Source organism: Heterodontus francisci, chromosome 2 (genome assembly GCF_036365525.1).
Source record: "Heterodontus francisci isolate sHetFra1 chromosome 2, sHetFra1.hap1, whole genome shotgun sequence".
Lineage (NCBI taxonomy): Eukaryota > Metazoa > Chordata > Chondrichthyes > Heterodontiformes > Heterodontidae > Heterodontus > Heterodontus francisci.
Window position 1 is genome coordinate 67,581,219 of NC_090372.1, and position 19,359 is coordinate 67,600,577.

General features: G+C 44.1%; 1 protein-coding gene across 2 annotated transcripts in view; it reads right to left on the minus strand.

The window, feature by feature from the left end:
- Nucleotides 1–19,359, minus strand: part of nsun2 (NOP2/Sun RNA methyltransferase 2) — a 60,422-nt gene that overhangs the window by 24,298 nt on the left and 16,765 nt on the right. For both annotated transcript variants that reach the window (XM_068058750.1, XM_068058741.1), the window contains exons 6-12: nt 18,338–18,422; nt 16,353–16,548; nt 15,093–15,167; nt 11,499–11,629; nt 10,976–11,049; nt 10,412–10,542; nt 9,543–9,639 (exon numbers count right to left, since the gene is read on the minus strand). In XM_068058750.1, coding sequence (XP_067914851.1) covers nt 9,543–9,639; nt 10,412–10,542; nt 10,976–11,049; nt 11,499–11,629; nt 15,093–15,167; nt 16,353–16,548; nt 18,338–18,422 — 789 coding nt within the window. The remainder of the gene's footprint in view (nt 1–9,542; nt 9,640–10,411; nt 10,543–10,975; nt 11,050–11,498; nt 11,630–15,092; nt 15,168–16,352; nt 16,549–18,337; nt 18,423–19,359) is intronic.

Below are 19,359 nucleotides of genomic sequence, written 5' to 3' on the forward strand. Positions count from 1 at the left end.
AATGAAATTATCCAACAAGCTCAACTGTCTCAACGTGACAGCGACCTGACTAATGCGAAGGACCAATTGAAGGCTGTCTGCGAACAACTGAGAAAGGAAAAGCTTAAGTTAGAAAAACTAGAAAATGAAAAAGGTTGGAAACCGAAAATAAAGAACTTAAAAAAAACAATTACAAGATGGACAGGCGACCCAACCGAAGGGACCGGGACCGCCCTGCGGACCCCGCCAACCACAACCGTCTCGCCTGTACCCGAATCTGGAGTAGTTACTAAAAAAACTACGAAAAACGCAATGGCGTGAAGCCGGTATAGAGGAAGCTGAGTCCTCCAGCAAAGAAAGTAATACTGATGATGAGTTTCCTTTTGCGCGGCTCGCCCCCTTTAAACAGAAACGCGTTAAGGTCAAACAGGAAAAGACTATAGACGGTAACGAGGTGATCACGTCTGAGCACAACACTTATTGGATGCATGTCCCGGCGGATCCTGAGAAAATTGATAAATGGTCCAAAGAATTGCCTGACCCGAAAAATGGGGGGTCAGAAGACGTGGGAACAGTTGGAACGTCTGAAGGGAATTTACCACCTCCACCCGTGGGATGGGGTATAGATTTTGACTGTGATGGGGCCCGGGCGAGCAGGGCAAAGACTGAACAGAGAGGTCCAAACTGCTTTGGGCGAGGATGAGCAACAACTAGATGCCGGATGGGCTGCGATTAGTCAGTGGCTGCGAGCGTTCTGTCCCACGAAGACGGATTGGAATAAAATTACAGCCTGTCAGCAAAAAGGTACCGACGTGGTGCGGGAGCATGAAGAAAGGTTTAGATCTGCTTGGCTGGAATACTCGGGGATAATGGACATTGCTCCAGAGGATCTGGACGATACCCATTTTGTGCCCTGGAAGTCTGCCTTTGTTGCGGGGCTAAAACCAGAATTATCCAAGAGGCTGAAGGTAGCCTTCCCAGAGTGGGAAGGCACAGGAGTAACCTACGTGCAGTTGATTGATCGATGCAGTCAGCTGGACAGGGACATGGCAGCAAAGCTCCGAGCTCTGCAGACGGATTGGACGCCCAAAGGCCCAGATAAGGCGCAAGATAGGCAACCCAGGGCATGCCACTACTGCGGGAAGGAAGGCCATTGGGCTAAGATGTGTAAAAAGAACAAAGAAAATTACAGCACAGGAACAGGCCCTTCGGCCCTCCAAGCCTGCGCCGATCCAGATCCTCTATCTAAACATGTCGCCTATTTTCTAAGGGTCTGTATCGCTTTTCTTCCTGCCCATTCATGTATCTGTCTAGATACATCTTAAAAGACGCCATCGTGCCCGCATCTACCACCTCCGCTGGCAACGCGTTCCAGGCACCCACCACCCTCTGCGTAAAGAACTTTCCACGCATATCCCCCCTAAACTTTTCCCCTTTCACTTTGAACTCGTGTCCTCTAGTAATTGAAACCCCCACTCTGGGAAAAAGCCTCTTGCTATCCACCCTGTCTATACCTCTCATGATTTTGTGCACCTCAATCAGGTCCCCCCTCAACCTCCGTCTTTCTAATGAAAATAATCCTAATCTACTCAACCTCTCTTCATAGCTAGCGCCCTCCATACCAGGCAACATCCTGGTGAACCTCCTCTGCACCCTCTCCAAAGCATCCACATCCTTTTGGTAATGTGGCGACCAGAACTGCACGCAGTATTCCAAATGTGGCCGAACCAAAGTCCTATACAACTGTAACATGACCTGCCAACCCTTGTACTCAATACCCCGTCCGATGAAGAAAAGCATGCCGTATGCCTTCTTGACCACTCTATTTACCTGCGTTGCCACCTTCAGGGAACAGTGGAACTGAACACCCAAATCTCTCTGGACATCAATTTTCCCCAGGACTTTTCCATTTACTGTATAGTTCACTCTTGAATTGGATCTTCCAAAATGCATCACCTCGCATTTGCCCTGATTGAACTCCATCTGCCATTTCTCTGCCCAACTCTCCAATCTATCTATATTCTGCTGTATTCTCTGACAGTCCCCTTCACTATCTGCTACTCCACCAATCTTAGTGTCGTCTGCAAACTTGCTAATCAGTCCACCTATACTTTCCTCCAAATCATTAATGTATATCACAAACAACAGTGGTCCCAGCACAGATCCCTGTGGAACACCACTGGTCACACGTCTCCATTTTGAGAAACTCCCTTCTACTGCTACTCTCTGTCTCCTGTTGCCCAGCCAGTTCTTTATCCATCTAGCTAGTACACCTTGGACCCCATGCGCCTTCACTTTCTCCATCAGCCTGCCATGGGGAACCTTATCAAACGCCTTACTGAAGTCCATGTATATGACATCGACAGCCCTTCCCTCATCAATCAACTTTGTCACTTCCTCAAAGAATTCTATTCAGTTGGTAAGACATGACCTTCCCTGCACAAAACCATGTTGCCTATCACTGATAAGCCCATTTTCTTCCAAATGGGAATAGATCCTATCCCTCAGTATCTTCTCCAGCAGCTTCCCTACCACTGACGTCAGGCTCACCGGTCTATAATTACCTGGATTATCCCTGCTACCCTTCTTAAACAAGGGGACAACATTAGCAATTCTCCAGTCCTCCGGGACCTCACCCGTGTTTAAGGATGCTACAAAGATATCTGTTAAGGCCCCAGCTATTTCCTCTCTCGCTTCCCTCAGTAACCTGGGATAGATCCCATCCGGACCTGGGGACCTGTCCACCTTAATGCCCTTTAGAATACCCAACACTTCCTCCCTCCTTATGCCGACTTGACCTAGAGTAATCAAACATCTGTTCCTAACCTCAACATCCGTCATGTCCCTCTCCTCGGTGGGAGAGCGAAGGGTCGGGGAAGAGGACAGCAAGGATACAATCCGGCACCAAGACCAGGTCCCTCCCCTGAAGACAATGACCCGGAAAAATTCAAACAGTTGTCACCCCAGCAACGGAAGGAGATACTGGCGTTATCTGGTGCGGCAAAAAACTAGCAGAGCCCTCCCTCGCCCTTTCGGTGCCCCTCCTGGCACTAATAGAACAATGAAGAGATGGATTGTATATAACCATGAGGGTGGGCGATCAAGATATAGACTGCCTGCTGGATACTGGGGCCGAATTAACGTGTCTACCTCAACGATACAGGAACTCTATACCGATGGACGGTAAAGTTAAGACCACCCAAGGGGCTGGTGGCCATGGGGTGGTGATCAGGAAAACTCATCCCATACGCATTGGTCTTGGTCCACACGAATTGATAACACCAGTCTGGATAGGTCCAGTGGACCAGGCCCTTCTGGGTATGGACGTTCTTACTCAGCTGAACTCCTTGTTGCATTTTGAAGGCGGCCAGGTAACATGGTCTATCAGAAGTCTGAAGGAGGAGCTGAGGGAGCACCCAATATGGGCTCGGGATAAGAACGATCGTGGGCTACTTCAAATGAAACCGGCAACGTTTACAGGATCCGCTCCACCCTGTAATAAACAATACCCCATTAGTCCAACATCTATTGCAGGAATCTTACCCATAATTAGACAATTAGAGGAGCGAGACGTACTGGTTAAAACACACAGTACCTCCAACAGCCCTGTGTGGCCAGTATGGAAACCAAATGGGAACGGCTTACTGTTGACTACAGAAGAGCTAACCAGTGTATTGATCAAAAGGCTCCTCTGGTAGCTGACTCCCTCACGATATTCAATGCCCTGAGGCCGGAACATGAATGGTTCTCTGTTATAGACACGGCCAATGGATTTTGGTCGGTGCCACTGGCACCCAAGGTCCAACCATGGTTCGCCTTTACCGTTCAACAACGACAGTACACCTGGACATGGCTGCCACAGGGTTTCCACAACAGCCCTACAGTATTTCATATGGCCCTACAAAACCATTTGAGGGAGTTACCTCCCATGCACTCCACGGTCATCCAGTACGTGGACGACATCCTGTTAGCCTCTGAAATTGAAGAACACAAACAAGATCTGCGTACCCTGCTGGACCAACTTCATCAGAGAGGACACAAGGCCAGTATTAACAAAGCGCAAATAGCCCAAGAAGAGGTCGTGTACCTCGGACAAAAGGTTTCGAAAGGAAAGAGGGGACTTACCCAGGACAGGACCACAGCCATCCGGGCTGCCAAACAGTCCACCACTATCCAGGAGATTAGGTCCTTTTTGGGTTTGTGTAACTTCAACAGAAATTGGATCGACTCCTACACACAACTGGCTCAACCATTAAATGATCCCTTGAAAGGAGAGCGGGCCTCGAAGGAGGCAGTCACCCTCACGAAAGACCAACAAGAGGCCTTCGAGAATTTAAAGAAGGCCTTGTACCGGCCCTGGGAATCCCCGACAATGGGAAACCGTTTACCCTGTTTGTACGTGAAAAAGAGGGATACATGACCGTCATATTGACACAGGAGCATGGGGACCAACAGAGACCTATTGGATACTATTTGAGAAAACTGGACACCGTGGCCCTAGGATGGGGCAATCGCCTAAGGGCCATGGAAACCACATGCCAAGCTGCGATGGCTACTGCAGGTCTGGTATTGGACCAAAAGCTAACAGTCAAGTGTCAGCACACCGGCCACACACTGCTATCCATGAATAGAGTATCCCAAATGACAGCAGCCAGATGGACCCGATGGACAACGGTCCTAGAGGCCCCCAACCTCCATATAGTCCGAGCCAGCCCGGTAAATCCAGTAACTATGCTCCCATTGCCTGGGGAGCAAGAGGGGGAAGAGCATGACTGCGTGGAGGCTATGAGAGAGACAGAGGAAGTAACCTTAGCGGCGGAAGAGGCATTGCACAATCCAGATTCAATCCTTTTTACAGACGGCTCCTCCTTTGTTGACAATGGTACCCGGAAAGCTGGATGGGCGGTGACAAGCCTACACGAAGTTGTGGCGACGGGATGTCTGCCCTCGGGGACGTCAGCCCAACAGGCCGAATTACAGGCCCTGTCGGAGGAATGTCGGATAGCAGAGGGAAAGACGGCTAATATTTATACGGACTCACGATACGCCTTTGGAGTTGCTCACGACTTTGGTCAGCTGTGGCGCAAAAGAGGATTTCTCACCACTGCTGGTACACCTATCCGAAACGGGAAAGAGGTCCGACACTTGCTGGAGGCCATGCAATTACCACAAGAGGTGTCCATTCTGAAATGTAAAGCCCATACGAAGGACAATACCACAGAGGCGCAGGGGAACGCCCTAGCCGACCAGGCAGCCAAGGGAGCCGCCTTGCAGGGTGACTCCCCGGACGCAAATATGTAAACTGAATGTACCCAGTTTGGCACAAGACCTACAAGTGATGCAGAGAGAGTACCCCAAAGACGAAAAATGCACCTGGATAGAAGCAGGGATCAAGCTATGTGAAGACGGTATCTGGGGGCAAAGGGACACCGAGAGACCAGTCGCGCCACAGGCGCTGATGCCCTTTTTAGCCCAACAGATTCACTCCTGGGGGCACCTGGCCCCACAACAGATGACGGCTCGAGTCCAGAAAAGCTGGTGGGGTCGGGGGTTCAAAAAACACGACCAGTTGGTGGCTAACCACTGTGTGTTCGGTCAGAAAAACAATCCAGGACACCACGATGATGCCTCAACTCAGAGCTCCTGCTCCAGCCAGCCCATTCCAGTGCTTGCAAGTCAACTATATCACTCTCCCACCTTGCCAGGGATACACCAGCATTCTCGTCATTGTCGACAGATTTTCCAGATGGGTAGAGGCTGACCCAGCCAGAAGAGCCACGGCCAATCACACCGCTAAAGGTCTTGTGTAAGGACTACATCCCCAGATGGGGAGTACTGGTCAGCATTGATTCTGACCAAGGGACTCATTTTACAGGCCCGGTCTGTCAGGAAGTCTGTCGTCTACTGTACATTACGTGGGATTTACAGTGTCCTCACCACCCACAGTCCTCAGGCCAAGTGGAGCAAATGAACCAGACCCTATAACAAAAACTATCTAAGTATCACCACCAGGAAGGAATACCATAGCCCCAGGCGTTGCCGATAGTTCTGTGCAGTATTAGGGCGACTCTGAACAGAACTACGGGCCTGAGTCCATTTGAAATAATAACAGGGAGACCCATGTCTCTGCCGGGAGCAATTGATTTGCGAGAAGCTGATTGTCACCTGATGAGTGACGCTCTACTAGAATATTGTCAGAACCTAACAAATGCCATCAGTTCTGCTTCCTCGCAGGTATCGGCAGCATGGGGTGACCCACCAGAAGGAGGGCACGACATCGTCCCAGGAGTCTGGGTCTACATGAAGAAAATACATGAAGAACCACTGGGCGCCAAGTGGGAGGGACCTTTCCAGGTGCTACTGACCACCCAGGCAGCAGTAAAGGTGGAAGGGAAGAAAGCCTGGATACACGCCTCTCACGTCAAACGAGCGACCCGTGACTAAACACCGACCTATCAGGACAATTACCATTTGCCAATACGTTCAGAATTTTAATTATCCTCTTTGCATGCATTTTAAGTATCTGCTTACTTTTGGCTAACCAAACCTTTCCACTTTGGGGAACTAATCGAGTGTCCAGGGAAATGCACGTTAACACTTTCCTTTACATGTTTTATACCTACGCCAAGGCAGCTAACATCTCTAGCTGTTGGGTATGTGCACACGTGCCTATCCATTCCAGAGGAGGCGTTCCGTTACGGCCCCTACCTCTTAATACATCCCAGATGGGATGGTGGATAACAACCCATACGTTGGAACGGGGGTTTGCGACCCCACTTCGTATAGGTTTGGGATTCGTCAAAACCTGATATCATCCAGCTATAACGATAGCATGTGGGGCTCGTATACACCTTCCTTTAATGGCTCGAGTACAGCTCCTTATCTTGCATTGACCAATACCTCAGGAGTGGGATGGCCAATGGGAACAGTGTGCATGTCCCGTAATTTGACTGATGGCTACCCCGTCGGTAATAGCATTTGCAAATATACAGTGTTCATAGACCCCCCCCCCGCCCCCCGGTGACAATGTCTCCATTTCCCTTTTTAATCACACAGGTCAAAGCCATTGGAATCTCACGTTTCTGCCCAAGGCACTAAATGCGTCCAAATTCACCTCCTATAATGGCACTTACCTTCTTTGCGGCCACAAGGCCTATCCCTGGTTACCGAAACTTTGGACGGGATCATGTTATTTGGGTTATGTTACACCTTATATCCGTCACTTGACCTCCCTGCCTGTGCCACCTCACTGGCAAAGGATGAGGCGAGCTATCAGGGAGACGGAGAGATTCTTTGCGATCTTGTTTCCCTGGTATGGGACAGCTAAGTTGGCCAGGTAGTCTATTAACATGGCCTCTGTCCTAGAGAAGGTGGCCAATGACACCTCCGAAGCCCTGGTTAAGATAAATGCCGAAATGGTAGCCACTCGAACGCTGGCCCTTCAGAACCGAATGGCCCTAGATTTTATCCTTGCAGAAATGTGGGGGTACATGATAGGGCCCAGATGCTGCACCTACATTCCGGATAGCTCCAAAGAGATCTCTAATCTGGCGGAGCACATCCAAAAGGAGATAGAAAAACTCAAACAATCCCCAACTCCCACCTTATGGAGTTGGGCGACTGGGTGGTTGGGCTCAATAGGGACCTCAATGGTACAGGTTTGATCTTTTTTGTTATAATCATAATTTTGTATTTTATGTTTTTGCTTATTAAGTGCTGTTGTAAACAAGTAACTGAAGCCCCTGCCAAGCTTATGCCCTTACAGAGCTCCCACCGTCCCCTCTTGTGGCACAAGTGGGCAACGTATTAAGCGCAACCCCTCCGGTTGTTGAAGGCTGTTTCTAGACAAGTAGAGACCATTAAAGGCACCTAGGTGGGATTGATGGAATGATTCTTAAAGAAGTTTGAAGAATCAAAGAGGGGACTGTGGGGACAGATCAAAAGTAAGCTGATCAGCTAACAAACTAACTGTGGAGCCGCGGAGCCAATTTATAAAAAAACAAGCAGAAGCTAACAGGACAGCTGCAGATAGCTTAATAGTAGCCTATTGTTTAATAATCAGCCTAACAGTTCAAGGAGGGGAGGGGGGGATGTGAAACTACTGAAATAAAATGCAAAAATAAAATGTTGGGACGAATAAACCAATCATGCACTGTTAACAGAAGTCTGCAAACCACTCATAAACAAGGGGGGGGGGGGCGTTACTAGTTTTGTTTGAATAACTATAAGAATAACTGTAGTGAGCACATGTTCTTTTGTTTTGTTCGTTTGCATGTTCTTTTGTTTTGCTTTTTGTTCTTTTGTAACCTTGGAATGTAACAACCATATACTGCAATAAAGTTTCTAAACGTTACGGTTGGACTTCGTCTCTCTTTGTAACTGATGGGATCCAACAATATCTTCATCTTTATATGCATATCCTTCCATTGTTTCCAAGAAATTAGTGTCTAGATTGTTAAGATTATTACATAAGGCATATGGGGACTGTGGAAGGGGGTGATGGGGATGCGAATGCAGATGAAAGGCTGTCGGACCCATCAACCCAGTCCTTCAAAGAGACTCTATAGAGCCAGTCGTTTAGGTGACTGGAAAATGTGAAATTTCCATTTTTAATTGAAGGTTCTACAGTTTTTGCCAGTAACCTGGGGATTGAAATCAATTTTGTCCAATCATTTCCAAAAAAAAAAACTAATCTTTCATCATGCATAAGTACAACTTCAATTAGAGTCCATCAGGTGCTCAGTTTGGTATAGTACTGGACACAGATTGACCAATGACCAGGACTTCATCCATTACCGGCTATGGAGCTGGTAAGAAAATGGTTTAAAGCAAGCTTAAATCAAGAATCCCGATTCACATAGCATCCAGGCATTTAGCAAGATGATGGTGCTGGTGGGGGCAATGTTCTTATCTCTGTTTTAGAAAAACATCTTGCAGAGCAGAGATAAGGAACATGATTACTATGGAATCAACAGACCACAAAGATTCAATGCACAGATGCTAGTTACAACAATTAATTCTAGTTATAAAGTGGGAATAGATTGCTAATAGGCACAGCATAGTTGAAATGATCATAGATCATTCTCTTTAACCTCTCTCACCAACCCCAACACACAAAAAAACATACTTCTGCAAAGCATAACCTTGAAGGATAAACTGAAAGTTACCACACAGGCAGCTTAACAAAAAGGACACCACTAATTTTAGGACAGCTTAGTGACACATGTAATAGCACAGATTGTCGAAATGATCACAGTCGGGCAAGGCAGAGACGCCTTACAGGAAGCGGGAAAGTAGTAGCGGGAAAAAGAAAACTTTAGCCCAAACAGCTCTTGCACAACTCCTTGCAATTCATTCTACCCAATAGGCAACAATGAACAGGGCACCTAACCACTTTTTCAGTAAAGGGCATAATGCAGAAGTCTGAATGCTGCCCCCAACAGCACCACTGTCTTGTTAAAAGCTTGGAACAATGAAAACTGGGAATAAAAAAAGCAAAGAATCTAGAAACATTTCAGCATAAAAAATTTCTTCAAATATTACAAACAGGCAAAACACCTTACCTTTGGTCCTCGCTTGTTCCAAGGCATTGGAGCCTTTTTCTCCAGAACAGCTACAAAGAATCCTCCAGTATTTTGATGATGAGGAAGTATCCTAATACTGTAAAAAAAAAAGGTAGTTATAGAAGATAGAAGATGTGAAATCTGAACATGGCTGTACCTTTTTCATGTGAGCCAGTGACTATAAAACATGAAATTAGTCTTCTCAAATATTTATAAGCTTACAGAAAAACTACTTGCAATTTCTTTTAAAAAAACAATCAAAATGCCAATAAAGAGGGAAAGGAACCAGAGGTTTTGAATTTTTGACACATGCCGAAGGGTATGTTATCCCCTTCTCAATTATCAGTTTCTTTCCATTTGGCAATCCTGACCAAAGTACATTTGCCAAGATATTACCGTTATGTTCTAGTTTGCATAAACTATGATAATTTTACAAACTAAGTTACATGCATAAAAATTTACACAAAAAACGTTTTGCCACTTTGGTGAATGATTTAAAAATATTAACAAAAGTTGAGCCAATGTGGTCTTATGTTTCAGAGTAATTTTACATTTTTATACAGTACCATTTTATTATCACTATATTCTACTACAGTAGTTTAAAATAAGCAAGATATAGCACCAAAAGTTAACAAGCCATAGTGGGAGAAAACCCCTTGCAAATTTTGTAATGATGGGTTGAGGCTTTTGTCAATCATGGACAGAGTAAGATTAGTCTAAAGCTCAATTAAATAAAAAAACTCAAAACATGAACCAGAACTAGTTTTCCTATTCAGGAGATTCCACAATTTAAATTAGTTATAATTTTACCATCAAGTTTAAATATTGTGTACATATTAGTAATATCACAAGAACAAACCACAACTAACCATCGCTCCAGATTCATTATTTTGAGCTTTTCAGTGTCTTTGGTTGGGAACATTGTAGGACGGATCTGGGCTTGTTTGCTCTCTGGTACCTCTGACCACTCTGCAAACCAATGACCTTCTTTCGTCATTACCTGACAAAAAAAAAGTTTTATAATCAAAGAAAAAAAGCAACTAATTCAATGCGTGCACCAATGCAATTATAAAAAGGTGCCATTTAAAAAAAACTGCAGTCTTAGCTTCACACCTCATCTTCTCACCCCCATCCACCTCACTGCTAGCAAAGATCAGCAAACTCAGTGTTGCATGAGGGGAAAGAGACAGTAAGAAGACAGAGCATGGAGAGAAGTCCACCAAGGCTGAAATTCATATCCAAGGCCTTTCTTTCGTTAAGCTACAAGATGCCACATTTCTAGTTCTGACTGAACTTAGCTTAAATTGCATGTTAAAAGATACAAATTGATACTTTCACAGTGTTCCTACAGCAAAGAACAAAAATATATTTGAGAGAATCTTGGATAGGGGAAAGAAGGATAAAAGGAAGGAGTATCAGCTCAAAAGAATTACCTTCCACGAAGTTAAGCCAGGCATCCGCTTCAAACCTGGCAGCTCAGATGACACATCAATTAACTCAAGAGTTCCTACAACAAATTAGCATTTTGTCAACTAATCCAGAGCTTTAAATCAACATCTTCAAACATCTACGTCCAATAAATTTAACTGATGAAAATTTGAGTACAAGTTTTATATTCTTGCCCTCACTACCCTCCCCCAGAAGCAATAAATTAGTTTAACCCAAGGCTCACAAAAGTCTTCATCCAAACCGACAACGAAAAGTGTCAACTTTTATAAGAATTTGAAATTTGTAACTCAAATCAAAAGTGAAATTCAAATTCAATTATATCTTCAATACGTTAGAGTAATAGAACATTTTTACATGTAGATATTCACTTAAAGCATTCCACTTTGATTACAGTAATTTTAAAGTCTAGCTCCAAAGCAAATATTAAGTTACATGTATATTAAAAAAGACCAATTATTCAAAATGTTTTTTTAAAATGCACTAAATGTAAATATTAAACATGCGCACCTTCACTCTTCTCAAGAATAGCTGCTATTACAGCTTCATTTTCAATGGGATTCAGAGAACAGGTCGAGTAAACCATTCTGCCACCAACGATCAACTGCTCCACACCACGGATTGCAATTCTCTGCTGTAAGCTTGGATATGGAATTTAAAATGAGACACAAATTTTGCTTTACAAAGCAAGTCAGAACTAAATAAAAGGGCAAAAGGGAGTGTTGCTAGTTTTGATAAGATCAACTTCACAATGCAAGCCAGATGGCCCAGGAAAAGAAGCCAAACATGGCCAAACCACAAAATGGCTGGCTGAGCACAAGGGCCGGAATTTTATGTCCCATCTGCACCCCGCCCCAGGGGCGGGCTGGAGGTGGGGAAGTAAATTGATTGGGATGCGGTGGTGGGGGTGGGGGGTGTGGTGGTGGTGCCGCCGTCCCTGTCACCTTCCCGCCCCTGCTGCAATTTTACGAGCAGCGGGGGCCATGACAAATGGCCCATCTACCCAAGGCCAATTAAGGCTTTTGAGTGGCCAATTAATTGGCACTTAAGGACCTCCTCCCACTGTTGGCAGACGGGCACTTCGCCAGCGGAGGAGGCCGCCCAGTTAAACCTGGCAGCCTCCTTGTGGGCTCGTGGGTGTGGGGGGGGGGGGGGGGGGGGCGGGATAGTCCCTCCTGATTGTGGGGCACCTTGTGCTCCACAGAGGGCCCACCACCCCTGCCTCAGAGGGGCAGAAGTCCCACCTGGGGCCACAGAAAATCATGGCATGGCTTACAGGCCCGGTGGAGGTGGGCTCGTCCCTGACTTTAGGCCTGTGGGCGAGGGCCTCTGCCCCAACATAAAATTCCAGCCAAGGCAGTTTTTCCTGAAGTACAGGCATTCACAATAATTTCAACGATTATAAAAATAATGGACGTGCACTTCCTAATTGCCATACACAAACCGATTTTGATTGTATTAGAAGTGTATCTACACGCCAAGTACTGGGTCTTTTATAAAACCTGTTACAATAAAGTGAACAGGAACTATTGGTCAATGCTGTGTTCCTAATTGTAGGCTAAACCACGTTCTAGGCAGGCACTCCACTGCAGTATTGAGGAAGGCCCTGTCTACCCACTCTTGTGCATGCAAAAGATCATATGGCACTATTTGAAGAGCAGAGGAGGTCTCCTCGTTAACATTTATTCCACAATCAACACCTCTAAAAACAGATTAACTGGACGTTTGTCCGGGACCTTGCTGGGTACACATTGGCTGCTGTGCTTATCGACAAAACATCTATGACTACACTTCAAAAGTAAATTATTGGTTGCAAAGCACTTTGGAATATCCTGAGGACATGAAAAGTGCTTTACAAGTTATTTTGCCTTCAATGTTTATGAAATGTCCATTACAGATTAATTATATCAAAGTAATTTGCCTACACATAGGGCTGGATTTTACCTTTGGCGGACATGAATTCACCATCGACTTAGCCCGGGGATCCAGCCCGCATTTTACGGGTCCCCGGACTTTAATTGTCCCAAGGTGGGACTTCCACCCGCTTGAGGGAGGAAGTCCTGCCTCAATGAGCTGCCGGCCAATCAGCGGGCCGGCAGCTCTTAGTCCCAGCAGCACCACTGAGAGTGGTGGCCACTGCTGGAACTGCAGCCCAGCCGACGCCATGGAGCGGTGGCCACTGCTGGGACTGCAGCCCAGCTGATGCCATGGAGCGGTGGCCACTGCTGGGACTGCAGCCCAGCTGATGCCATGGAGCCTGGTGATGAGGTCAGTTGGGCTTGCCTCACCAGGGAGATCGGTCCTTCCCTAGGTGAGGCTGGAGTGGTTGTTTGGGGGCGGGGGTGTCTGGGGTCCCGGGGGTGGGTTGGGAGGCGGGGGCGACCCTCAATCGGGCACTTTGTGCCCTGACATGGCTCCCCGACCCCACCCCAGGGCAGGAAAGGCCGGCAGCTATCGCTGGGCGGCCTTTCACGCCCCCAACATGCCCACTTGCCATGGGTAAAATACCCGTGGAGGCGGGTGCAGGCCCTTAAGTGGCCACTTAAGGGCCTTGATTGGCCTCGGGCAGGTGGGCCGTTCCCCCCGTCCGTCCGCCGTAAAGTCGACCGGAGGCAGGAGCCGTTGGGCGGCTTAAAATTCAGCCCATAGACTTAGGGAAAAGGATACAGAAGTCTACCTCTCTGTTTTACACAGAAGGTAAATTATTTCAGCAGGCAGCAAAGGAAAGTTGCTTGCACTTTTGAAGATCTGAATCAGCTTTAGTTTAGGTACAGAATTGAGCCTTCATTTAGAGATTATAAATTCTCATTTTACAACTGATGTGTAGGAAAATTGGTTTGTCACTGTGAAAACTATATATTGTTTGTTCATATATTGCATATAAAAGGGAACTAGCTATTGGTTTGAAGCTAATGCGGTTTTTATGGAGCTCCATTGTTACGACTGAGGCAGGAGTAATGCACTGTTAATTCAGTCCCACTACTCCACAGGTCACAGCATTAGTAAGGTTTCCCACCTGCCAGAAAGATAGCCAAATTAATCACTTTCTTTATCGCCAGAATAAAGCATGCCGAACTAGGTTTCTTTAAACAACAAAATTAACTATCTATTAATAAACCAAGTTTTAAATGATGAGCTGAATCTATATGAAAAGATTTTATAACTCCTTAATCTTCCACAGAGGATAGCAGCTCCTCTTTTTCTGGGTCTTTTCCTCTCTCTTCAGGCAGGTCAAAACCTCACCTTAAATGTAGCACTTTTCCCCTTGAAATGTAGAGCTTATTTTCAGAGACAATAGGCTTTTATCTCTGCTCTATCAGCAACTCACAGCTCCAGCCACTGCTGTTTGTCTGTCTCAGTTGCAATTGGGCAGTGAAACAGAACGAACAGTTTTTTTTTCCACAGGAGTCATAAGATTGTCGTAAAAGCTTCTGATTGCTTGGATAAAAGTTGCAGCCTGTACTCTTCACACACCAAATGTCAACATTCAATGCACAGGTTTTTTGTTCTCCCCAGTCTTCAAGGCACACAGACCTTTTAGTTAAAAAAAAAACCAAAAACACTTATGACACTATACAGTCCACCATATAAGGGCACCTGCTGATATAAAGGACAATGGTTCTCTCTCATTTAACTACCTGTAGACACTGGTAAATTGGGGATGCAACATTTGTTGATGGAGAGACCAGTTTTGCTGAACAGGTCAGTACCTAATAATTACTATCTATCCCATTGGCCAACTTGCAAATATCAGTCAATTACTTGGGGCAATATCAAATGCCTTTCTGAAATTCTGATAATCTTTATTGCCTCACCCTTAGCCACCAGATCAGCAATCTCCTCAAAAGAACTCCACTAAAATGGACAGACACAACCTGCCCCCTTCTGTACCCATGTTAGTTCTCTATAACTATAACTCTATATAACTCTATAACTAGACTCGGATTTATAGCAACTAAAACTCAAATTAATTAATCAGTTCTTATTTGCCACTGTACAGAAAACAACAATGCATTAGATTGATAAACAGACCAATTCCTTCAAAAATAAATGTAGAAGACACAAGATGCTCTTTTCATAACAGAAGATAATTAATAATCTTACCCATGCAAATGTAGGCTGTTGCTGGTTGTCCAATTTCGCCACACATCAATATTCTTTCTCAAGGTTGCATCACCACTACAAATCATCAAGAAGGACATTCTCAAAATTCAGAAAGACAAGTTGACAGAAAGACTTATGTGCAAGTAGTCCAAATTCAAAACCTAGATTTGCAAGTTATAGGATTTCCACTCACAGAACAAGCTTATGCGACGGTACACTACTAATTTGAGAACTTCAATGGACTGGGGTGCTGCAGCTCAATGCGGAACATAAACTCAGAACAAGTCCAGCACTACAGGAAAGCAGTGTCTAGCAGCAAACCGCATGACAAAAATCCATGATTCAGGCATCTCTACCCTCCTGGACAGTGGTAGTATTGTGAGTTTAACATGGGGTTAGCATGGAGTACAAGTACCAAATGCAGTACTTTCAGCAGCCAATTTTCAGTGGATAGCTTTTCCTAAAATAACTCCAGGGTCAGCAATATAATGGCACAGCTTGTTGGATGATTAATGGACCACTACAATGGCAAAATATGGGTTGAGAATTCCTCTTTTACTGCAATATATCAGGTGGAAGCACCAAGCAGAGGTCAAGAACTATTAACCATAGTGAAGGAGAAAGCAAAATAAAAAAAAAATGAACTACTCACACACCCTAGCAGCAATGTTCAGAGTATGTAACTGACAGAGACATCTATATATATCTATATGAGAGAGAGACAGGCGCACAAACTTTTAACCTTTCCTACAAAATGCTTATTGGATGAGATTTTGCTTTTGTTTGCTTCCCTTCCAATATACTGAAATTACACAAAAACAAGCTCTTGAAGTAGTCAATGTTCTGCAGAAGCTAATTATTTCTCAACACCATTACTTCAGTCACATTAACATACTCCAAATGCTCATAAAATTCTAAATGCTGGGAGCCTGTATTTCACTATTTAAATGTTACCACCAAAGAAAGCAGTGGTTTATGATGGTTTTAATGCACAATAATGAAACATCATAAAAAGGGTAAGCTACACTACACAAAGTACAGAGAATTACATTACGTTTGTAAGGAGGGAAGTGCTATATGTAGAGATGAAAATTTCTAAATGGATAAATATCAAATTATCATGAATCAGAATGCAAAACTGCATTTGTGAATGACATGCAACCAGATGTTGCAGATTTAGCTGTAATGAAGGAACTGCTTTCAGCTACAACACAGGTAATACATTAATGACACTTGCACCATGCAAAAGACCTACTATACCTGCATGGTACATCACACAAAATCCTGTCATAGAAGAGAATGTTCCTTTGGCCATCAGCCTCCACCATCTGTAATCTTGGTATGTTCGATGCATCATGATTTACTACCATAATGCAAGGGCTGTGCAAGCGCTTTGACTGATGAACCAATAGATAACACCGCTTGTTGTCAACGTCATTAGCAATAACAAAACCCTCTTACAAAACAAAGAAAACAAAATATTAGTATAAAATTCCAATGCTGAGATGTGATGAAACACTGAAAAAAATGAAGTTCGCAAAAATGAAAATACAAGTTATTCCGAGTACACCAATCACAGGATTGAAAGGTCATTCAGAAACTGCTTAAGTTTCACTCTTCTTTGCAGTTTGCATCCCTGGACTTTTGCAGCTTTCAAACGTTCCTAGTAATATTATTCGAGCGGTCAAAAGGAAACGGACTTCAGCTTCCACCACTTTCAAGTCCAATATAAAATAACAGAATGAGACAGGTTATGCAATATAAAGTAAACTAAAAAAAAGCTTGACTTTTTACATTTTATAACTCCTTTACTATAATTCCTCCAGAGTAGATGCCCCTATATGAAGAATTATGGGAGTAATCACTAGCAGATTTAGGGACTGTCCATAAAACAGGTATGCCAAAATTGTAACTTATGGATCCCTCCCAATTGTTTACATTTCCAACCACTCCAAAGTTGACCTGCAACCTCCCAGAAAAAGAATTCAGGTATCAAATCCAATTTACTTTAATTCAGAAACAGATTTAAATTATCCTGTGATCTGTGTTCACATAATCTGACACTGTGATCAGTAAATAATTGCAAATAGTGTACATGCTGCAGCAGTCGTCCCTCTTGTATGCATTTTCAACTCCCCGCTCCCCCCTACTCACCACCTCCCTCAATGAGGCGAAATAAAAGCTGTGATAGCATTAAGTTGAAAGTAAAAAGATTATTAGTTTTAGTAATAGCATCAAGCTGGAACATACTTCAGGCAACATGCAAAGAGCAAGCTAACCCTTCCACCAGCCATCAACAAAAACCGCTGCACATAAATAATTTACATTCTACACTTGTTTGTAAAAATAATGAGCAATGATGATTGAAAACATACCATCTTGCTATAAACAGGGGAGGAGAGCAAATTAATAATTTTAATTAAACAGAGCTCCATCAGGAAGAGAATTCAACTAAGACTGCTCAGATTAATACCACCAGTTTGCTTCTAGTTTTGGGCAGCTGCACGAGTAGCAAAATTTAAGTGCATAAATAACGTATAAAACCGTAGGAAAAAACCTTAAACAAATTTAAAAATACACATTGTCCTGGTTGTGTACAACTGTGAACAACATCTTATATAGTTCCTTTAACATAATAAAACATCCCAAGGTGCTTTACAGGAGCATTATAAAAAAATGTATGACACTAAGCCACAGAAGGAGATATCAGATCAGATGACTTGGTCAAAGAGGTCGGTTTTAAGGAGTGTCTTAAAAAAGGAGGAAAGCGAGGTGGACAGGTTTAGGGAGGGTATTCCAGAGCTTGGGGCCTCGGCAACTTTCAAAAGAAATGGCCAGAAGCCTTAACTCAGTCAAATGCATTTTACATCTGGTTGTCTTTTTTTTGCCCCATTTCTTTATCCTTCAAACATTTTAAGATGTCAATTTCAGAGGAAATTTTGTGAAAGGAAACCAATCTGCAACATAACCTGCAATGCGCAATTATTAGACAAATTGCAATCCAAATCAAATTTGTAATACAAGGATTCACTTGAAAGAAACTTGGCATTTATGTTAAGCTAGGATTAGCAGATATTTCCCTTTTAATTTGACAGTTCACTGAATTGACATGAGAAATTGATAGTTACAGGTATTAGTGGAGTAGCAGCCCTCAGAAGGTCTATTCTTTAATAATACAAATACGAAAGTGAAGTCTTTGACACTGAAATGTTTGAATGCCCTCACATCAGAAAAAGGATAATTACCTGGGAAAGCAACATTCATGTCAGAATGCAGCATCTCAATCAGCTGAGCAGTCTTCGATCCGGGTGCTGCACACATATCGAGAATCTAACAAGTAACAAAAAAAGCATTTCACAATGACATGTACAATCAAATTTTACATAATTCAAGTATGAGGATGCCAACACAAATACCACGCAGCAATAAAATCCAACAATTTAAATTTTGAAGGGCAAGACTTTTGTGGGGGGGAGAATAAATATTAGTGACAGCATTCCAATTTCTTTACCTGGGAGAGGATTACTGTAATTATTTTGAAAATCAAATTAAGGCTCAAAGAATCAGAACCGATTTAAACAGAAAAGGCCAGGGTCCAGAATGCAGGGTTCAGGAACCACATTTTACCCAAGGGTTACAGTTTGCACGTCATGGGGTGACATAATTTTCAGGACCAGTGATTAAAGGTGACCAAGTCAAAATGTTGCTTTAGAGCAATGAATTTCGAGGACGGAATTATACATTCAGAATCATAGAAAGTTTACGGCACAGAAAGAGGCCACTTGGCCCATTGTGTCTGCGCCGGCCGAAAAACGAGCCACCCAGCCTAATCCCACTTTCCATCATTTGCTCCATAGCCCTGCAGGTTACGGCACTTGAGGTGCATATCCAGACTTCTTTTGAATGAATTGAGGGTTTCTGCCTCTACTACCCCCACAGGCAGTGAGTTCCAGACCCCTACCACCCTTTGGGTGAAAAAACTTTTCCTCATCTCCCCTTTAATTTTTCTACCAATCACTTTAAATCTATGCCCCCTCATCACTAAGTTAAGTAGGCCTTTCCCATCCACTCTATCCAGGCTCCTCAAAATTTTGTACATCTCAATCAAATCTCCCCTCAGCCTCCTCTGTTTCAAGGAGACCACCACCAGCCTATCCAATCTTTCCTCATTGCTGCATTTTTCCAGTCCTGGCAACATCCTTGTAAGTCTACTCTGTACTCTGTCTAGTGCAATTACATCCTTTCTGTAATTTCTGCCAGTTTTCAT